Here is a 20811-nt window from a genome sequence, read left to right on the forward strand (position 1 = left end):
AAATTACTCCTGTGTCTCATAGCTGCAATGGTTTTAACAAGTGCTGCACAGGCACAGTATGAGTAATACCATTTATAATCAATTAAGCTAATCATCCTTATCCCACTTCCATATCCCTTCTTCCCCAAGGACAGATAAAAGGCATCTCCTAGTGATTTTTAGACACTACTGTGTTAGCCGTTTCAATAGACAAGAGGTCCTACGACCCAGAACACATTTTGACAATATTCAAGCTGTTTTGAAAATATGAAAGACAAAATCTAGTAAGTGGATATTTGCAGAAAGACACAAGTTTTTGACATTATTTAAAAAAAAAAGTCTGCCACTTAGAGTAATTTTCTCTATAATCAGAGCCATATTATTTATACTCTAAAACTAGAATTCAGCTTGCAAGCCTAAGGTAGGTCCTCAAAGTATTAAAAATAACCCTAAAACAACACACAACCTGCACACGAACCCCTCAGAAGAAAACTCCGTGTTTTTTCTAACAATAACAGGAAGGTGTTCTACAAGGCATTTCCTGTTCTCTCTTTTGATAACAAGGTTACACAGTCTCACCTGTCTGGCCCAGAGCCATAGAGCCACCCACACTGTTTCCTGCTTCCACAATGGGTGCTTTATGATACCAAACTGACAAAAGCACCACTGCCTTGCTTGAACTTTGCACACTAATTGCACCCTCTTGGCCTGATCTAAATTAGGAGCTTTGTACACAAGGGAGGTAAGACTCTCCCTTGCTCCTCAGCACTGATGGGATTCAGGTGGAAACCTGAAGCCATGCTGATTAGAGTAGGCAAGCGTAGGCATGAATGGGAGCAAATCCCTCCACGCTGAAAGTCATAAAGAGACTTTATTGACAAATTTTGGCCTTAATTTTTTTTCAGGATGAGGCAGTTGTATTGGGGTGCTGCAGAAAACAACTTTATATTCAAGCAAGCAGAACAGGTACTTATGCTATCGAATGTAATGGTTATCAAATGCCAGTGTTCAGAATTTCTCACCTAGAAATGCTTTGTTTTCTTGCCAACAAAGAACTGAAACTTAAAATGATTCAGGAAGCCAAGTGCAAAAATCCTATTCCTGAAAGTCCCCTTCGACTGTGTTTTAGGCATTAGGTGCATTCTTCTAAGACAAAAACTAGACACACTGCTAATCAACAGAAGTTCAGAATTAAGAAAACTGTTAAAGGAAGATGATTTAAGGTAAAGAATTCTAGATGCCACTTCTGCACAGAAGCAGGCTCATTTTTACGTTTTTTTTTTCCAATGTCACCTACCTCAAGTGACTTTATGCTTGGAACAAAAGAGCATGGAGGAACAACACTGGGTCAGTTGTAACAGTCTGGACTGAGCTACTGCTTCATGCTGACAAAAGCAAATCCTATGGGGAAAGCAGTGAGGCAGAAGTAGGAGACTAGAAAGATATATCAACATGCTTCAGCTACTGAAACTCTGGAAAAAAGTACTGTATTAGGTGAGAACAATGGTTAGTTTTGTTTTTTATTTGAAGATATTTCTGAGTGGAGACTTTAACATTTTAAAATACCGTGTTCCACGTGTAAGTCTAATCCTTTTGACCCCATGACCCTGAAAAAAGTGTCATAGCAGTGAGTTCCACTAGTACATTACATGGTGTAATGAAATAAAAGTTTGAAGCTTGCTGTCTAATCACTCCATTGAAATCTTAATTCTTAGAAGCTATCAAATATTTCCAAACCAAAGTCATGGACAATGTCAAACTGGTCCTCTTGTCACATTTTAGTTTTCTGTCTTTTTTTAAAACCAGCATTGAATATGGTATTTGAGAAGAAGACAAATCCTGATTTTAAGTAGTGGCATAATCTTTTGTTTTGCTCTTTTTTTTTTTTTTTGGACTGCCATTGAGCCCTACCCTAACATTTGAAGAAAAACATGATGACAGCATTACTTGCTTCCTCAGTAGAGTTTAGAACTCCTCAAGCTTCATAATTGCACACATGATGTAGAGTGATTTGCATTTATTAACAAAAAGTTATGCCTGGCAGTTTAGCTCTCAGCTATTCAGTACTAAGAGATCTTCCCAACACTCAGTAAATGAGGCTTCAAATTTAATACATAATACTTTCAGCAAAAAGACAAAGTCAGTCTTAAAAATATTCCTTGGATTACTGAGTCCAAGACCTTCCTGTATCTAGAGCCCAATACTCCTTCCTATTCTGGTGACTTGAGTAGCTTGCACAGAAAAAACTTGTATTACTTCATTCTCATTTCTGAATTCTTCTGTTTAAGGAGCAACAGAAGGCACCACAATGACCTTCTGAATGTCACTACTTTATATTAGCTTAGAGGGTGTGTGTGTGTTTCTTTGCTTTGCACCCAGTTATATATTTGAATGTAAATTGGTATTAATTAAGAATACATAATGGTATATTTGGATTTACATTTTCTATATTTGGAAGAAAATCAAGTCCTGATGAGCAAACAGGAAGAACTGAAAATAGAAACAGGCCAGCTTGTCTCTTCTTCCAAGTGTGAAATTGTGAATGTATTTTATATTGTGCTTCCTAAAAGTGAAGGGTTTAGACTACACACCAATATAAAATAGGTACCACAAAAACCACATGTCTGTGGTTTTGGGAATAATCACAGTTACAGGAGAACATGCCTAGAACCCTAGAGAGGTCTAAGGACAGAAAAACTTAGAAAAACTGCTTTATGTGCAGAATAGGTGGCAACACACTTTGCTAAGAGACCATGACAGTTCCAAGTATACATGAAAGCTGATTTTTAGGCATGTAGGAAACTATGCCTTTTGAATTTTGCCGACAGGTTCAGATGGCTGTGATGCAGGTTAGATCCACACACGACTGTGATCCAGGTTAGGTACGAGCCTATTTAAAACCCTGTGGATAACCCTTGTTAGGCACTCAAACTGCAGTCAGGAGAAACAGTGACCTAATTTATTATATTACTGCATGAAGAGTTAAAAGACAATGCTTAAAGCTGAAATTCAACCCTATGCAGAGGAACTAGTGCAAGATTCATATTGTACTTAAGTACTACTAAAGCACTGCTTCCAAACAGACCAATACATAAAGCATCAGTGGTGCTAACAATCATCCTAAGAGGAACTCCTCTTAGGAAAAAAGCCTTGGGAAATTCTCTCATAAAACACTTCACTGCTAGGACTTGGGTTGAGATACTAACTGCAGGATGCATTCTCACAGGTACTTTTCTGGATTTAAGTGTACAGTCACATCATATTCTTTAAAAATTGCCTTGAAAGGTAAGGTTTTGAGACACAGATATAAAAAGATGAGAGAGTCAGGGGACAGAATAAAAATAAAACATGATTTTCAGTGTCTTCAACACCAAAAACACACCTGTATTACAGATCACTTTGTAGCACTTTACAAAATGTACACTATATATATATCTTATATATGCATTTAGAACAGTATTAGTTCAGTCACTAAGTTCTTCCTCATCACTGAAATAAGCACTTTTCTTAATCCGTGGACGTTTTGAATCATCTGAAATTGAAGATTCCCCTGCAGTCTGTGTCCATCTTTGTTGTTCCTCCTCAATTTTGGCTTGCTATAATGAAGGAAGGAAAAGTATTAGCTGGGATTAAGAAAAATTAAGGTGCATTACAAATAGTAATGCTAATTATCAATATGCACTGAATTATTAAATAAGTTAAGAGAATTACAAGGGTTTATTTCCAGGTATACTGTGTGATCAAAGCACTAGGAAATGTTTCTGAAAGTATTTCTCACATGCAAGCTGTCTTCTACACCATGGCAGGCCGCCTGGACTATCCTGTATTCTCAAAAAAAGGAATTTTGCCCATGGCAAACTTCCAAAAATATAGAGCAGCTGAGATCTAAAGCAATGAATGCCTCATGCTTTAAACCGGTGTTATTGAATCAGCTTTGTTCCACTAGCAAGTCTTCTATCTGTTGTCCTTTGCAGTCATCCATTCAGATAATGAGTGCCTTTGGGGATTATTTCTGAAGGTTATTCAACTAATAGTTTAAATAGAAGCTTCCTATTTTTACCAGTTAAAATCCTTGGATGGTGATAGAAATGAGAATGTTTCCTGGCTTTATAGGTTTTATTTCCAATTGTGGAGTTTTTGGGGAAAGGGAGGAAAATTGTGCATATTTGAATAATTTTTTTGGACTACAACATGTAAAAAATTCTGCACTCATTACAGTCATAGTCAGAACAAAGTTATTAACTTTTGAGGGTTTTTTTTGGGGGGGACAGGCAGACAGGGGACAACTGTTGACCAGGGAGCCAAGAAATTTGAATATCAGGTCAGGCTTGTTTTATGTAGTGAAGCAAAAGAGTGTATAGATAAAGAAGTAATAAAGACAGTAATACAGATAATCTAGTTACATAACAAGATAGGCATTCAATATGTTTTGGGAGATGAGGTCTATTAGAGAATGTGATGGTCTGTATTAGGCAAAGAAAGTGCCCCAGTAATGAATGTTCAAGGACATTCTAGTGAGGGCAGAGGATGTGTCCGGTCACTTATACATGACTGTTTTTCTGTCTCCTCAGTTAACAAAGCAAAGAAGGATTTGTGGGCAAAAACCTAGCAGAGCATCACAGCAGAGACGACAGAAGCAAATAGCAAAGGAGCTTGAAGGAAAGAAAAGGCTGCAACACACAAATACAGCAACAGTGAAAGAGCAAAAAACCCAAACAAAATTCCACTGAACATGACTGCAATGTAAAGAAGCCAACTATAACTATCAACTACTGCTACCAAACCAGAGCCTGCTGAGTGCTATAGAGCAGACAGACCTATGCATGTATAGCATAGCTTTTGAAAAGAAGCTAAAGAAGGAAGTTGAATTTAAAAAGTAAATATTCCATGCTTCAATTTTGTACCTGAAAAGCTATGGCTTGGCTGAGGCTATCTAGAGCAGGGTCTTCTCCTTCCTCTTCGCTTTCTTCCTCCTCCTCACTTCATTGTGCAGAGAGAGGGAGAAAAAAAATACAGATCCTTAATTTAAGTGTTTAGTATGAAAAAGCTTCCTAAAAAAAGTAGTAACACGTAACTAAATATACATACATTTCTTCTGGCTCAACTATTTTCTTTCTCTTCTTCTTTTCCTTTTTTTTTGGTGGTTCCCGCTCCCCTAGCATATTTTTAGGACAAGCATAACTTAAGTGTCCTGCTTCCTTGGAGAAAAAGAAATATTGCTTAACAGAAGCATTACAAACAACTATACGTTAAAACATACTGTGAAGGAAGTTCATGGGGGAAAAACGGAAGCAATTAGTAAGATAAATGGAATGCTGAATTAACACACAGAAGACAAACTCTTCTCTAAGCCTGCCATGGAAACGAAGAGATTGGTGGTGATATGCATGCTTAACTGCAAACTGAGAACAAGCTATGAGCACAGTAGGCTTCTTTGGCTGTTGCAATAACTGAATACACTACACACGGTGTATATTCTAGACAAGATAGAAACCTCAGAATTAACAATTTAAGACACAGAAGTGAGGTGACATTTTTGCTGTAAGAAGTGTTATGAATATAAATCAATCTTTGGACATTAAATACTATCCAAATCTCAATGTCCTACATTACTATGTTCAGGAAAAGTCAGGAATTAATTAAAACGTAGAACTCACTTCTACATAAAACAGTTGTTTCCCGTATTTATTTTACTGCCAACTAAATAATGAACTTCCAAAGATATAGCAAAAGCAGGTATTTTGAAGCAAAGGAGGCTATCATTGCAACAGTTTTCATGTGCATCACTTATCTTTCTTGGGTTTTCTTTCTCTTTGTTACTTTCATTCTCATTACCATCTACTATTACTATTACTTAATAGTATTTCAATTATGAAGCTGTTCTTATCTCAACCCACAACTTTTGTCCATTTCTCTACATTTTTGGTTTTACTCACCCCACATTCGTAACACTTAGACTTATCAAAGTAGTTACGTCTGCGAATGAATTCTGCTGCTCTTCCATTATCAATGGCAATACTTGCTTTTATTACTCTTCCAAACAACTACAGAAAATTGGAAAGAAAAGTTAAATGTTTTGAGACTGAAAGCCCAACCCTCCTGCCACAAAAACTTTCCACAATTTACCTGTTTGTTATTAAGTGCCCGAGAACAGTTTTGCGCAGATTCTTTGTCCAGAAACAAAATAAAGGCAACTCCTTTGCTCTTTCTGGTGTCTTTGTCTTTCATAATGGTAACTCTGGAAACATATAACCACATTATTGATACACCATAATTACTTCAGAGATATTTTTTCCTTAAAGGTCTCAGTGGGATCTTAGCTTTGTTACACAGCAAAAGGGTTAAAGTATATTTAACAATAAAAACGCTCTAACAGAAATTCAAAGGAGCAGCTAACCTGGCCATGTGTTTAGAGGTAAAGTGGAGATGAGGTTAAAAAAGTGTGTGGGGTCTTTCTGGGACCAGCATCACTCTTAATTCCCTTGGGTGACTTGAAGAACAGAGAACATAATCTTTAGATTTACAAGCAACCTAACTGGAGGGAGCTATGCATACTGGAAGCAAAAGGAAAATTCAGGAGTAATCTGACCATTGCTATTATTGGTGAAAAGCACAGTGTGAACTGCCTCCAAACTGAGAAATCTATGTTTGTGTAGGACTAATCAGCTAAACAGGTTCACAATAGGAAACACTAACTATATGCAGTATTGCTCTACAAATATCTCCAACTGAAATCCAAGGATCACGATGCACGTGTTATTTCACATGACATACGAAGTTAAATCCTCAGTCTAACATTGAAATCAACAGCTTCAATAGCACATTGAGAAGTTCAGGAAAATGTAGAAACAGTAAAAAAACCTGTGATGAAAAAGATTTACAAGACACGGCCGGGGAGTGTGTATGGCACGAACCCACACAACCTCAATTCTTTCGATATTAACGTCAATTGTATTTAGCCCTGCAAAAACCTAACAAAACAACAACAGTGAGAACCAGAACGTCAGTCTATGTGGACATAAAAATAAAAGTACACATAAAAAAGTAGGGAATACACTACTCCCTATGTCCACCACAGGCACAACAAGGTTCAGCCATAAGGCAAGCCAAAATTTTAAGAAGTAACCAAAACCACCGAACCCCACTTCAATATAGAAGGACTACCACATAGCCTGTATAAGTAACAGATGACCTACATTGTAAAAAGTTTATAAAATAAAAACACAGTAAAGAAAGCTCAGATTTCCCCAAATACATGCACAAAAACGTTGAGCTCAGAAGAGTTTTACTACTGAAGCCTCTTGGACAAGACATGTCCATGTGCATGCATTAAGTTCAAGCATCAATAAAACTGACCTTAAAACAATTCTATTAATTTTTTTGCCAAGCTACTCTTTGAAGAATTCCAATAGAAGCCTGGTATGACTGTCAAGCTTCTAATTGGGATATAGAACATATCAGTTAATAACACAAGAATAGAAATAATCAAGTGTGACAGATCTTTAAAAAGCCAGGAACTTCTTGGAGCCACAGAAAGTCTGATTTCTTACTGAACAAACTGAGTTGAAACCATAATAGTCAGGATATATTGGCTTTTCCTGCTATTTGTCACCTGAAACACACTTCAGAGACTTCAAAAACTTTGAAACTCCATGTATCACAGATTATTGCAAAGCTACTAGAAGTTAAGAGATGGTATTTGCTGGTTTAGGATTAAAAACTGAAGACTTGAGTCTCCTTATTCTGACCAACTAAAAAAAATAAACAAATCAGTCAGTTCCTTACTGTGGCATCTCCTTTTGTCATTTGAACATAGAGGCAGATATTCACATAAATTGTTCATGAATGCCCCACATATTGAAAGCCATCAATGCAGCCTTACATCTAGCTTTAACTAAAATACAAAGTAGTCACAATAACAACTCCCTCTAGAATCACAGAGAACTGTACACTACAATTGTGGGAACTGTGACATCTAGTTCACATAAGAAGCAGCTCCCACTTTCACACTTACCCACTGTGCCCCACATGTGTTCAAGGAAAGGGGAATAATACTAGAAGAACCCTGTTTCAACTGTTTCATGGAAAGGACTGATGGTATGTAACAACATTTTACTTGCTCTTAAGAAATGGTTAGCAAAACCTGTCCCCAACACAAATATTCTTGTATTATGTATGTAACTGCAAGAACTTCCAGTCATTAAATTAAATTTATACTTCATTAAAAATGAACAGAACTTCAACACATTCATATTTCACATTCATACTTAAATTACAAAAAGCTCAAGACTTTCAAGTGAAGGAAAGACATAAAATATTTAAAATGAGAGGTACAAAAATAGAAGGCCATATCAGGTCACTTACTTGACAACTTTCCCATACTTTGAAAATATCTGAAACACAAAATAAAATAAAAAGATTTAACAACAGACAACTGCATTTCACTAATAATAAATTTATCATGACAAACTTACATATATCAGTATTGATTTTACACTCAAAATTGTTGTCAACAAGTTTAATCTAAACAATGCATCTCTTAAAACTTACCCTGTACAGATCATTGTTTGTCAGAGCAAAGGGTAAATTGGAGACATACACTGTGCTTTTGCTTGGTGCCAACCCACCACTCATTTTTCTGATGAAAGGAAAAAGAGAAGAATTAAACTGTATTCAACAAGGAAATCAGTTAATAAAATGGTTTCAAGACTTTCAATTTTATTTCAACCTAGCCCTGACAGCCATGATAACGTTGTAGGAGAGCGTAGCTATCATTTCCCTTGCATCATTTTACGTGAAAATGAGTGTTTGCCTTCATGGGCTACAGAAGACATACATTCCTTCCTCCTCTCCTGGATCCAAACATATTTTTGTTCTATGTGAGTTGATTTGTAGTCATGAAAAAACAGACAAGTTAATGTACTTACAATAATTCTCTACTGATCTGTGCAGTAAGAAAGTTTGGGTGCGAAAAGAAACAAGCAATGTCCATTTATTAAATGTTACGGCCAACATGTGAAATTACTGACCTTTGTACCAGTACCATCATGATCAGATTCTTTTTACAAGTATCAGTTCAGCTGCATTCAACATGGAATAAAATACAGTTGGTTCAGGGGAAAAAAAAAGCCTCCCTAAAGCAGAGTCCTAATTATTGTGGGGAGGGAGATAAATACATTTTAAAGTCAGTGTAGTACGATGCTAAAGCAGCATGCTCTCATTTTCTCTCTTAGCTGTTGCTCAGGTTTCTGCACTCCTCTAGAACTGCATGTGTCCAGAGCTGACTGTAAAACAGCATCTCTGTAGAAACACTCCCCTTTCTCCTCCTGATTAGGCAGCTTTCTCCTGGCAGGAAGCAGGAAAATTTCCAATCTTTCTATTTTAATTTCCAATCTTTTCTATGCTCCTGAAACTGAATATGTCTGGAAACAATGACTCAATTAAAAATACTGTTATAACCACATACACATCACCTAATACTAAGTGAAGAGTAACAACTAACTTGAGAATGAAGAGACAATGTTTTTCTTCACATTTGGACATTTCCCAAAATTTTAGGCGGTGTAAAGTCTGTGCAAAACACTCTCTTTGATCCATTCTGTAGCCATGGTTCAGAGCAAGTGCTAAGTGAGTAAAACTTAAGATCAAAACACAGCCCTTAGGAAAGGCCACACCAAATAGTACAGCAAACCCGTTCCCTACACAGCCCAATTTCTACCTCCTTGTCCATTTTCCTACAGCCTTATTACTGATTCCTAGCACCTCTAGCCAATTCCCAACTGAAGATCAAGCCATTTCTTCAGCAAGACCGACTAATTTTAAAAACAGACAAAAGCTGATGAAGGGATAAAAAACCTAAAGTATTAAAATCAGCATCTGCTATATTACAGTTTCTTAGGGGACTTCTTGGGTAGCCAGTCTGAACAGATTGCTTGGTAAAGTGCCAACAAAGTAACTAATATCACACTCTAATCCGGCTGATACTTTCTGGCATTTCATGATTCAGTTATCTGAAGGCCTGATATTCCCAGTAGACACTGATTATCCAAGTGCTTTGCTTCTCTTTCCTGACATGCTTACAGTATCACAATTCATTTGAGTGACAGCTTCCAAGTGATTGAAGTTTGAGGTTTTCCAATGTCAGAGACTGTTTTTTGGCATGAGCAAAGATGGCAACACAAAGGTTAAGCAAATGAAAACAGAATAAATTTGCAATAAAGGCCACACATTGCATCTGGTGTTAGGCAGACTGGGTTCATTATCCCAAACTCCTTTCTGCTTGGCATTAGTATCCTTGACAAGCCTAACCAAACTGACTTGGCAACATGCCACATGAATAGACAGCCTGAAGTGTAGTTATCCAGATGTACAGTGAATAGAAGGATTCGGGAAGAGCGATCTCAACATTGCACTATGGTATGTTGCCAGTGCTAATATATTGCAGCAGTGGATAAGAAAACACTGAAAGTGAACGTCAAGTGTCAGAATACAACAATTTCACTTTGCCTAAAAGGCAAGGGAAGCTGGAGCACCTTGTAACAGCAGACCAAGCAGCCCCCACTTTAATGGGCAGGCACCAGGGAGAACGGCATGACTGGAGAGCAGTCAGCCTGCACATTCCACAACACCACAGCGCAAACCTCCACAGAGAAGGTGAGACATCATGCAGAGATTACTACTGGCCTAATTAACACAGTTGTTAGGAAATTATTAATGGATGCAGCCTATAGAAACACCATTTTCAGCTGCACACTGCTTTTTTCATTAGAAGCTGAAAGAGTTGCACCCGTGAGCGCTGGCTGCCAGACAGCTGAGGTTGAACATTGTTTCTATTCCCCTGGACAAATTTAAGCTTAACAGTTTTGTTGCTCCAACTGCCCAAATATTCTTAGTAATTTGTATTGTTTAGGACTGTTGTGCAAGTACTTCTTCTTTTTAATAAGTCTGACTCACTGTACAGACACGGCTTTAATAGAAGAGGGAGCACAGTAACTGCATGGTTATCACCATTTATTCTAATGATGTTTTCTAGCAGGAGGAGAAAAAAATGCCAGTTTCAGCTTTAAGCTAACTCTCTGGACGTCATCTGGAGGCTCATTGTTACAAAGTTGAGAGTCCTTCTACTTCAGGAATTTTCTAACTTCACAGAACTCTTCAATGTAAGTTTAACATTTTCATCGCATTCTCTCTCTGTGATTACCAGCTTCTCTGCTCAGCTGACAAGAAAAAAAAAAATCCCCTTCCCTCACAAAAATCCCGAAACCAACCAAAAAACAACATCTGAGCTTTCTTCTTGCTGCAGGAGACTCACCTGAAAGTCATGTACAGCCTGGCTTCAAGGCTATATCCTGCCAGAGCTTTCCAACAAATCAAAACATTTCTAATTTACCCTGAACACTTTCCTGGGGCTTTCTTGATCTACTAAGGTATTACCTTAGTTAGTTAACTTTAAAGCATTGGCTAAAAGCCTTTACAATATCTCCACAGAATTGCACACAATTCCCATTAATGTAATAGCCTCTCTGTAATATTAATGCCTTTTTCATTTATCATTTTCACATATTAACTTTGACAATAGAGTTATGTCTCATTACAATGACTTCTTGAATTCAATCTTTTTTGTCATTTCTAACAACTTGAACTAAAAGAAGCCATTTTTTGACAAGAACCATCTGTCAGCAATGATTAAGTCTCCTGAAAAATAGATCAGGTACATGAATATGTTTTGCTTCAATCCAATATGCCTAATACAGCATCTGTCACTAGTGTTGGGGATATCACAAAAAGACAATGAGTAATTTCAGTAATTGGCTTTTCTACTCTATCTCAGAACAGATAAGGGCACCAGCAAAACAGTTCAGATGCCTCTGAATCATGAAGTGGAGCTTAAATTTACTGATACTTTCATGACTTAACTTTGGTATTTCAACTGAAAAGCACAAACTTGTATGTTTGTTTTTAAGTGCAGAGCAGCAAGGTCACATTTATGATTTAATCAACTGAAGTATGCATAAATGATTTGCAAGCAAGTTTCTCAAGGGACTCCCACTCAGGGCAATTAATTTTTCTGTCTTGATCCTTAAAACACAGTATTTTATTCCTGCTTTAATAGTGTCAACAGAGTTTACACCCAAATCAACAAACTGTTAGTTGTGGCAAGAGCTTGGCTCAGGCTTATAGTCAAGTGTCTGTGGTAAAGGACAAAACCAAACTCATGTTCTCCTTGGTCCCTGACAAGGGTATTAACCACTTGCAACAATCCTGCTCTGCATAAGGGGCATGGAACAAGCTGTAAGAGCATAATCTGTTTTATCTCATAGTTACGTAGATAGTACCAAGCAAATATTAAACAGGATCAAGAGCTGGTAAATAAAGTTAGCACTATCAGCAAAAGAATGAATACAATCTGCTCAAGCCAAAGAGGAACATAAAAAGGATCCGTGTACTTTTATGTACTGATCTAACTACAAAAGTTTAGGGACAGTAAGACTGGGCAACCAGACCATGAGGCAGGACTATTTATCAAACAAATGTAATTTATCTACGTCCCTTTTCCACATCACGTATAGGTGCCCCATCGACCTTGGCCAAAATCAGTCGAATTTTGTCCTAAACAGATAGCATATGATTCCATTTTCGTCCCCAGTACTACCTGTACATGGTGTTGGCTGGCTTGTGGGGGCCCTGCGTTCACAGCGTTCACTAAGACTTTATTGTGGATGAAGATGATACAACAGTAAGTGCTTTACTCGACAACAAATGTACAACACCGACAGAACTACGGAGTGGTCTGGAGGCCAGGGCCTGGGCTGTCTTCTTTCGCCTCAACTTGGAGAGACATAGGGCCCTCAGAAGTTCATCACTTCTATGCACCATTTCCCCCGTGCTCCGAAGGGAAAGCCCATAAAAACGTTTTCAACAGTGTCTTTTTAAAGGGATTCAGAGCACAGCCAAGATGGGAGAAGAGCTGCTTGGTTCAATCGCATCTGGTCTCACCTCGAACTTCACCCAGGAGGGGCAGATCTGGGTAACTCACTTCGTGACGGCCCTTCGTCCTCAAACCACGCGACACGCGATTCTACTTCAGAGCTGAGCGCGAGCAAAGCGACATTAAACCAACAGAACCACAGACTGCTCAAGAACTTCCACCCGCTGTATTAACACTTCCGGCCATAACATCGGCCTGCGGTTCCTTTACCACAGCGCGGCCCTGACCAGCTGCTTATTTCATCCCTTCCTATTCCGCAAAGGCCCGAAGCGAGCGAGCTGTGAACGAGCGCTCCCGACACCCGCGGCACCCCCGCCCCGGCGTACCCGTCACGGGGGGGCTCAGCCCGCGCGGGAGCCCATCGTGCGCCGCGGTCCGGAGAGGCGCAGGTGCGGTCCCGGCGGGACAGCCCGGGACATTCGGCGCGCTGCCCTCTCGCCGCCGCCCGGCCCGTCGCGCTTCCGCCGACGCGCACCTCCCGGCGCGGCTGCGGCCAATGGGCGGCGGCCCAGCGGCGGCGGGCGGGGGTTTCCGCCGACGGCTCGGGAGCGCCGGAAGCGGAGGCGCGGGGCGGGCGCGGAGCGGGCGCGGAGGTGTCGTGCCGCGGGAGTGGGAGGCGGGTGAGCGGCGGGGCCGGGCGCGGGGCCGAGCCGGGGGCTGGCCGCTTTCCTCCGCGGAGCCGGCGTGGCGTGGCACGGCGTGGGGCCGATCCCCTGTCCCGCGGCTGCGGCGGGGCGCGCTCGGCTCCTTGCGGGGTGCCCGGGGCCCGCCTTCCTGCCCCCTCTGCGAGCACGTGCTCGGGGGTCGCGGAGCGTCTGTCCTGGGAAGCGGCACCCTCGAGGATTGGCCTGGGGAGGGCGCGTCCCTCCGTGCGCCGGGGGGAGCTCTGTGGAGCCGGACTGCCCGCAGGTTGGGGTGAATCGAGGTGGCGGGACAGGAGAGGTGGGAAGGACGGCCTCCAGGCGGCTGTTGGGGCAGCACCCGGGATGGCTTGTAAGCCTTATCATTTAATCCTCTTTAAAACCCATGTGTGACAGAAGATTGATTCGCAGTTTAATTTCTATATTTGTTTTGAAGGGAAGGATCGTCGTACTTGTACATACATCTGAGAGTCATTTAAAACAATAATTCGTAATGAATGTTTGGAGGCTATATAAATCCCACTGTAAACACTTTCATTGACGTGTGTGGTGGGTATGTTGGTGCAGGATCAGTATCCTTATTGTTTCTAGAGGAATAAATAAGACATGAGTGTGTCACTCAGCTCATTTCCTAATAAGTACTAGAATAAATCTTTCAGGATAAATCTGTGTGATTAGTTTAACAATAAGGCATGCTGTAATATTTTAAGTCCTTATTAGTATTTAATCATCTCAAGTCTACTGTTCATGGTTCTTTATTCTCACTCATACTCCTCAAGTAGGCTCTTTCCCATCCATTAGTGTTTTCAAGGATAGCCTATAAGTTTCTTTTCTGGGGTATCTGTGACTTCAAGGGAACAAAGTTAGAGATACACAAAAAGATGTGGAAACCCACACAACCTGTGAGGACAGTGTGATACAATGATTTGCTGTGGGTGAAGTGCTATGCATTGGTTGGTACTTAGAAGAGTAATTTTTGAGAGCATTGTGGTTTTGACCTGTTAAGGCAGCAGTATGGAGAGGTGCCCTATTTTGTTGTTGAAGTGTTTGTGCTGCAGGATGGAAAGCCATGGGAGCAATGGTGATCCATGCAGTTGCTTGCAGTGACATTGCTGGTGTAGCAGCCACATCACAGCCTGGTAGAATATGCTTTTCACGGCATTGGTACTGATGATGGCCAGGTGGGTAACTGCAGGTGGTCAGGCAAAGATAAGTGCTAATACATCAGTCATTCTATTAATATAACCCCCAAAGCATTGCTTCCATTTCTCTTGTCCTAGTGGTGTATTAGAATGATGTAGTAAGGAAGTGGAACTGGTGGGATTGTAAATCCTCACTGGAATGCTGCTGCTGTTAATAATTTTATTCAATTTACACATGCTTGAGTTATTTTTTCTTTTGAGGTAGGAGTTAATTTGACTTCTTGGTCAGTGATTTTTTTAAATAATTTTTTTTTGGTTGGTTTTTTTCCCCCTTATTTTAAGTCAAAATTATTGTGAATGGGTTGAGAAAGATTGGAAGAGAGCCTCTTCCCTCTGGTTATTTGGTTTCTAGGTGAATATCCCTAGACCTGTTGCAGTCATACTTCTAATTGCTTTTGCAAATCTTATAGCCTAATATTTGCTATTAGGCAGAGACAGATTGTCTTTAAATCTCTGTTTTTTCTTAGTGCCTCTCTCACATTATTTTATTTCCTGATGTGTTGGATTTTTCCCTCTGCTCTTACACTTCTGCTTTTTCGTTTTACCAGTAGGACTGTGTCTAGTCAGTGTGTTCCCAGTTTTATCTGTCTTGCCTCCTGTCTAGGTAAGAGGTACTGGGATGTCTTTGAAGCATTATCAAATACAGAGTCTAATTGTTGGAAGATAAAACAATGTTTCCTGTCTGTCTTTACGTCCTCACAGCAGGAATCATTGCAGATCTTAAAGTGATATTGCTAATAAGTTACATCTCTCCTAGAGCTTACCTGTACAAAAGCGTTTGAGCTTTTTTGGAGAGCTTTCCAAAGTAGAGAAGAGACAGAATTGGCTCACATTTGTCAGTCTCTGCTGTTTGTCAATGTAATATTATAAAACCAGATATATCCCAGTGGCATGGGAGGCACTTCAGCTGCCTGTCTCTGCATTTGCTGCACAGCATTATTTTTGTGCTTTGTTCACATACGGCAAGATGTAGCCATCTGGATTAGGGAGCCATATGTTTTGAAAACAAAAATGTAGATTCTGCAGAAAGATGATAGCACGTGCTAGGAAATTATGAATCCTGGAGCAGTAGATGCTTCTAGCCTTGATGAAAATTGATGTTTCAAGTAAGCATAAGCAGACAAGAATTGTGTACAAAATGTTTCAAAATACTGGAGTGCTTTTGCAAATGCATCAGGAATTTTTAACACATATTATTTAGAAAGCAAAAGAGAATGAAAAGTTAATGATTGTTTGTTAGATAAAGAAAGCCCAGTGATGCAAAAAATCTGAAGAGACCTGTGTAGTTTGCTTGATGACAAAACCTATATTAGCATAGAGCACAACATAGTGCTAATTGGAGTAAAGCCATTCTTGTACTTGTGATGGTTGATTCTGCCTGATTAAAGGTCTTAATTTCATTCCTCTAAATGTAAATGAGATTTTTCTTCCACCTGCATAGTTGCTTGTTGTCTGGTATATATTTTTTGTCAGTCTGTTGACTTTTGTGATAGTGTATCTCTACCTTTTTTCCAGCTTGTGTTTCTTTTGTCAAAATACTGGTGTTAATTCTTGCTCATTTCAGTGAGGTCCAACAGTGATAAAAAAAGGAAGTGTTTATATCAGCCTTGCTGCCTGAAAATATAATGGGGTGTGTATGTAAGTGTTAGAGCCTGCTGGCAGTCATGTGTGTTGGGATGTTGGAGGTGGTTTGACTGACAAAGCAGCATGAGGTGTAAGTTTGCACTCGGCTTCAGTAGCAGTTCTCTGAGATGTGTTGCTTTTTGAACATTGTGTTCAGTTAACAGTTTCAATAACTCCTGCAGGCAAAAGGACAGAGTCCCTACTGTATTTGTCAAAATGGAAAAAAAAGAAAAGCAGCCCACGTGAAAACCTTATCTGAGTTCAGCTTCTCATATTTGCTATTGGTCTAAACAACTGAGGGTTGCCATCAAGTACTTAAATCTCTGTGCATGTGAGAGGTGGGTGGGCTGTGGATGAGCAGGGGAGGGAGTGGGTTCTGTGGGTGGTTCAGGTGCTTCCTGGCTGTGGGCAAGTATGGACAGAAGGAATGGTTCCCCCTGGGGCAAGCGCTGGGCATGAGGGACCAGCAGTGAAGTGTTTTAAGGCAGAGCGCAGTGATGCCTTTTCAGTGTAAAGATTTTGTCTTTATGTAGCCAATTCTGTCCTTCCCAGTACATAAAAACACAGAAATGTTCTAGTACTGTTCTGGGCACAAAGAAAAGAGGACTGTGGGGACAGTCCTGAGCAGATAGAGCATCCTCCTGGTAATGTGGGAAGGAGGGCATGGCGTTGGCCTAAGAGCTGTTCATGCACATATAGCCCTGGTGTGCATTTTTTAGGCTTTAGCAAAAGTCAGTGTAGTACAGAATAAAGAAAAGTTGAGGCAGTTGCTGTGAAAGTGCCACGAAGGTGTTTCTGGTGATGCACCTGACCATCCAATGGCAGCAATATGAGCAGTGATTTCAGAATTAGTAAGTCTTACATGGAGCTTGCTGGAGAGGGCAGGGACAGTGGATCCTTTTGCTTTTGTCCTTAACCAGGATAAGCTGGTTGGTTTAGTCAGCTTTTGATTTATAACCTGTAGCTACATCAGACTAGTTCTGTGTCTTGGTTATAGAGCAAACTTAAGGTCAAGTCTGTTATAAAATGGGACCATATTTCAATAAGATACTCTGATTTGTTTGAACCAATGCTAGGGTCAAAATCTTTGAACATAGATGCATCTTGTAGTTGAGGAAAGAGCTTTTTTTTCAGGATTTACTGTCTTTTACCAAAAGAAAAGCCTTTGATAAATCAAGCTTTTCATTAACCTCTCATCACATGCAACTGAATCTTATTTTTTTTACAAAGACAATTCACAGGGTACAGGCAGTTAAAACATTTGAATTTTACCTGTCTGGTTTACTTGTCAGAAAAAAATACACTTACGATGAATATATATGCATTTTTTGCTAACCTCAGTTTCTGGTTTTTTGTAGGTAAGTGAATGGATCTTCAGAAGCAGAGTTGCTAAAACTGAGAGAAAAGTAAGTAGGGAAGTTATTTTTTGCAAAAGTGTGTATTGGACTTAGTGCTACCTCTGTTTACAGTTAATAAATGTTTTTGTCATGTTGATTCTTAGCATCTGTATTAATCAATATTTTTATGTATCCTTGTAAGTCTATTTCCAGTAAAGTGTTTTTACTTTGTGCAAGTAGGTTATGTATTTCTCCTTCTGAATATGGCTTGCTGTTACTTTTCCTTATTGACTGTTTTTAACAGGTAGAGCTACTATTGTGAAAGGAAGGTTTGAAAAATATAATTCTAGCAATTGCATATCTGCTTTCAATGTTGTATAGTAGATAATTTGTCACCTTTATAATCAACAGAAAGGTTTGAACTCAAGTTTGTTGTCTGGCATAGCGTGACTAGAATCTCTCAGGGTGATGGTTTGTTTCCATTTGTCTTTAATGACTAATTTTGATTTTGAAAGTCACCTTCCTCTGGAAAGAGGTATTTTTTTGTTCTGCTGGCTCCCAGTTTAAAACAGGAAGTATCTGCATGTGAAGAGTGTGTTCTATTCTTGTAATCAACATATGGGGCTTTGTATTAAGAAATGATGTGTGGCATTTTGATCTCTTTCCAGGTGGTTGAGTTGATGAAATAATTCAAAGTTATTATATTTTATTAAAAAGTAGAAATTATTTAGCCTAATAAATAGGTGCTGAATTACTTTTTTTAAAGTTCCAGTGTTTTTAGCAGAGCAGTATCAAAATTGCTGTAGGGTATGTGTGTATGTGTTTATAGGTACATCTAGTATTTGCATTATGCATTATTTCAATAGAGCTGTTTATAGCATCTCTAAGTCCTGTAATTTTACTGATTATACTGAACTAATTTCTGGTTGTTCAGTTGTTCTTGCCCGTACTGTGAGTTGTTTTTGCTCCAAGTACATTAATTACTTTCCATAACTAGAAAGACTTATTTTAAAGGGCTAACAATAAAAAGTACAGGGCTTGTGCATAATACATTATATTGGGAGAAGTCTGTGAACCTTTATTTTTCTGCTCACGATCCTTTTGTCTATTCATAATGAGTCTGGTTTTCACTAATTGCATTTTTATTGTCTTTAGTGGCATATCGAAGAGATGAAATGTGGTCTGAAGGGCGATATGACTATGAAAGAGTTCCAAGAGAACGTCTCCCACCAAGGATTCATGGTGATGTAAGTGTGTAGTAAGCACTGTATCTGTAGCATAATAACATTATACTATACCTTTATACAATGACTTGTACCATAAGGGCTGGATTTATGTACCTGTGTAAGTTCCTAGTATACCCCAAATTCTTTTTTTTTCCCCATTCTTTGAAGCCAACAATCTAGCACATAAATCTGCACAGAAATAACAGGATGCCTGCAGAATTAAGTCTTGGTTTCTTTTTTTCTAATTTTCAAATCTGTTGAAACAGTTTTAGAATATTTGTATTTTGATGAACTGATTTTTTGGTGTAATTCTTTTTGTTATTAAATGCAGGATTTTTAATGATTTCTGGAGAACAAAAGGCCATACTATGTTATATTTTTTCACAATCTTTTCATGTTACTATTTATTTTATGTAATTTGAGGTGCTAAAGGAACGTCTTTCATAATTGTTCTTGTCACCAACACAGTTTTTTGTTATGATGGTTAAAGTATAGGAGGAGATATGTATAAGTGTTGAAAGTACATCTTTGCTAAAGCTGTGCTTTGGAGCCCTGTAAAGGAAACACTTTACAAGAGGAGTGTCAACAGAAATCTACTCTGTAGGTATGGAGTGTTCTGTGGTATGTTATGTATGTATGTTACAGTTGTAAAAGCAAATGCAGAAGCTGTGCTTGCTGTGCTGTAGAGTAACTTTAGAATGCTTTTAGGAAATCTCTGTCCCACAGAGTTGGATAATTATTTTTTCTCCCTTGTCTGAAGTCTCTAGCAAAGAAATAAAACAGGTTGTAGCTTTTTCTTTGGAGGTATTACATAAATAGAATTTTAAGAATACTTTTTGATATTTCTATTTACATCCTGTGCCATGTGCTTTTGGCAAAATAAAATTTCAGGTACCGGTGCCTCTTATCTCACTTTCCTTTTACTTATTGTAAATGTTGAAATAATAGCATAGCTGATTTAGCATATCTTCTGGGTTCCCTCTGTTGCATTTTCAGCTTGTCTCTTTGGAAGCTTACCAATGTTGGTAAGTTACCAGTGTAACTTGGTAACTCATTACAGAGGCTTCTCTATTGAGGAGTTTGTTAGTGCTTGGCTGCTCTGTGATGTTTTTAACTCTTTTTACAGGCAGCAACATTTCTGCATTTTCAGCAAGTAGTAAATCAGATTGATTTTCACAGGGCGTTTATCTACCTCCTTCTCCAAAATACTTAATCAAGATAGGACAAGAGGAAAGGCAGAATGTATTTTCACAGTTTTTTTTTTTAAGTAGTTTGATTGACTGACACATTGCCAATTTAATTTAACCATCGCATCAGTGACATTTCTAAATTCTTTCAGGCTGCCCAGGGAACAATGTGTGAATAGGCATTATGAAAATTTACTTTATAGCCTAAAAGATGCACTCCTTTTGATGCAAGAGTTAACTACATAGTTCAATGCTAGCTTTGTATTACATGTGTTTGGAACTGGGGTTGAAGGGAGTAGCAGAATACACTCATGACAATTAATACTATCCATCTGTACCAAAACAACACCCCCAGTAGCTGGGAAAACCCAGATAGGATATCTCTCTGCCATACTGACAGATGGATATGGAGTTCCTTCTCATACAGCTCTGCAGATTCAAGATAGTTGGAAGCTACTTTCTGTCCTTGTAAGCCTGTGCCATTGTATTTGTGTCCACATGTAGAAGTCTGACTTAATTTTGACTAGACAAGTGAAATGGAATTCATTTGTTCAGTCTATTAATGTGCTTAGTGTTTGCCGATAGGTTAGTATGTTGGAAATGAGATGTGCCAATGATACAGAATGAT

The 20811-nt window shown here is 39.0% G+C and overlaps 2 protein-coding genes across 4 annotated transcripts in view; one reads left to right on the forward strand and one right to left on the reverse strand.

The window, feature by feature from the left end:
- Positions 1 to 2924: 2924 nt before the first annotated feature.
- Positions 2925 to 13432, reverse strand: ZCRB1 (zinc finger CCHC-type and RNA binding motif containing 1). The gene is made up of 8 exons (XM_068997657.1): positions 13294 to 13432; positions 8530 to 8617; positions 8344 to 8372; positions 6106 to 6217; positions 5916 to 6023; positions 5068 to 5177; positions 4884 to 4959; positions 2925 to 3575 (listed from the first exon to the last, which is right to left on the reverse strand). The coding sequence occupies exons 2-8, from the start codon at positions 8611 to 8613 to the stop codon at positions 3444 to 3446; spliced, it is 651 nt and encodes a 216-aa protein (XP_068853758.1). The 5' UTR covers positions 8614 to 8617; positions 13294 to 13432; the 3' UTR covers positions 2925 to 3443.
- A 176-nt stretch (positions 13433 to 13608) lies between these two features.
- PPHLN1 (periphilin 1) overlaps positions 13609 to 20811 on the forward strand; it is a 66461-nt gene continuing 59258 nt past the window's right edge. The window contains exons 1-3 of one of the 3 annotated variants that reach the window (XM_068997686.1): positions 13609 to 13960; positions 17792 to 17839; positions 18926 to 19017. In XM_068997686.1, the coding sequence (XP_068853787.1) occupies position 17839; positions 18926 to 19017 (93 nt within the window). In that variant the 5' untranslated portion in view covers positions 13609 to 13960; positions 17792 to 17838. The remainder of the gene's footprint in view (positions 13961 to 17791; positions 17840 to 18925; positions 19018 to 20811) is intronic. The other 2 variants (XM_068997678.1, XM_068997670.1) reach the window with 2 other exon arrangements.

This window comes from Aphelocoma coerulescens, chromosome 1A (genome assembly GCF_041296385.1).
Source record: "Aphelocoma coerulescens isolate FSJ_1873_10779 chromosome 1A, UR_Acoe_1.0, whole genome shotgun sequence".
Lineage (NCBI taxonomy): Eukaryota > Metazoa > Chordata > Aves > Passeriformes > Corvidae > Aphelocoma > Aphelocoma coerulescens.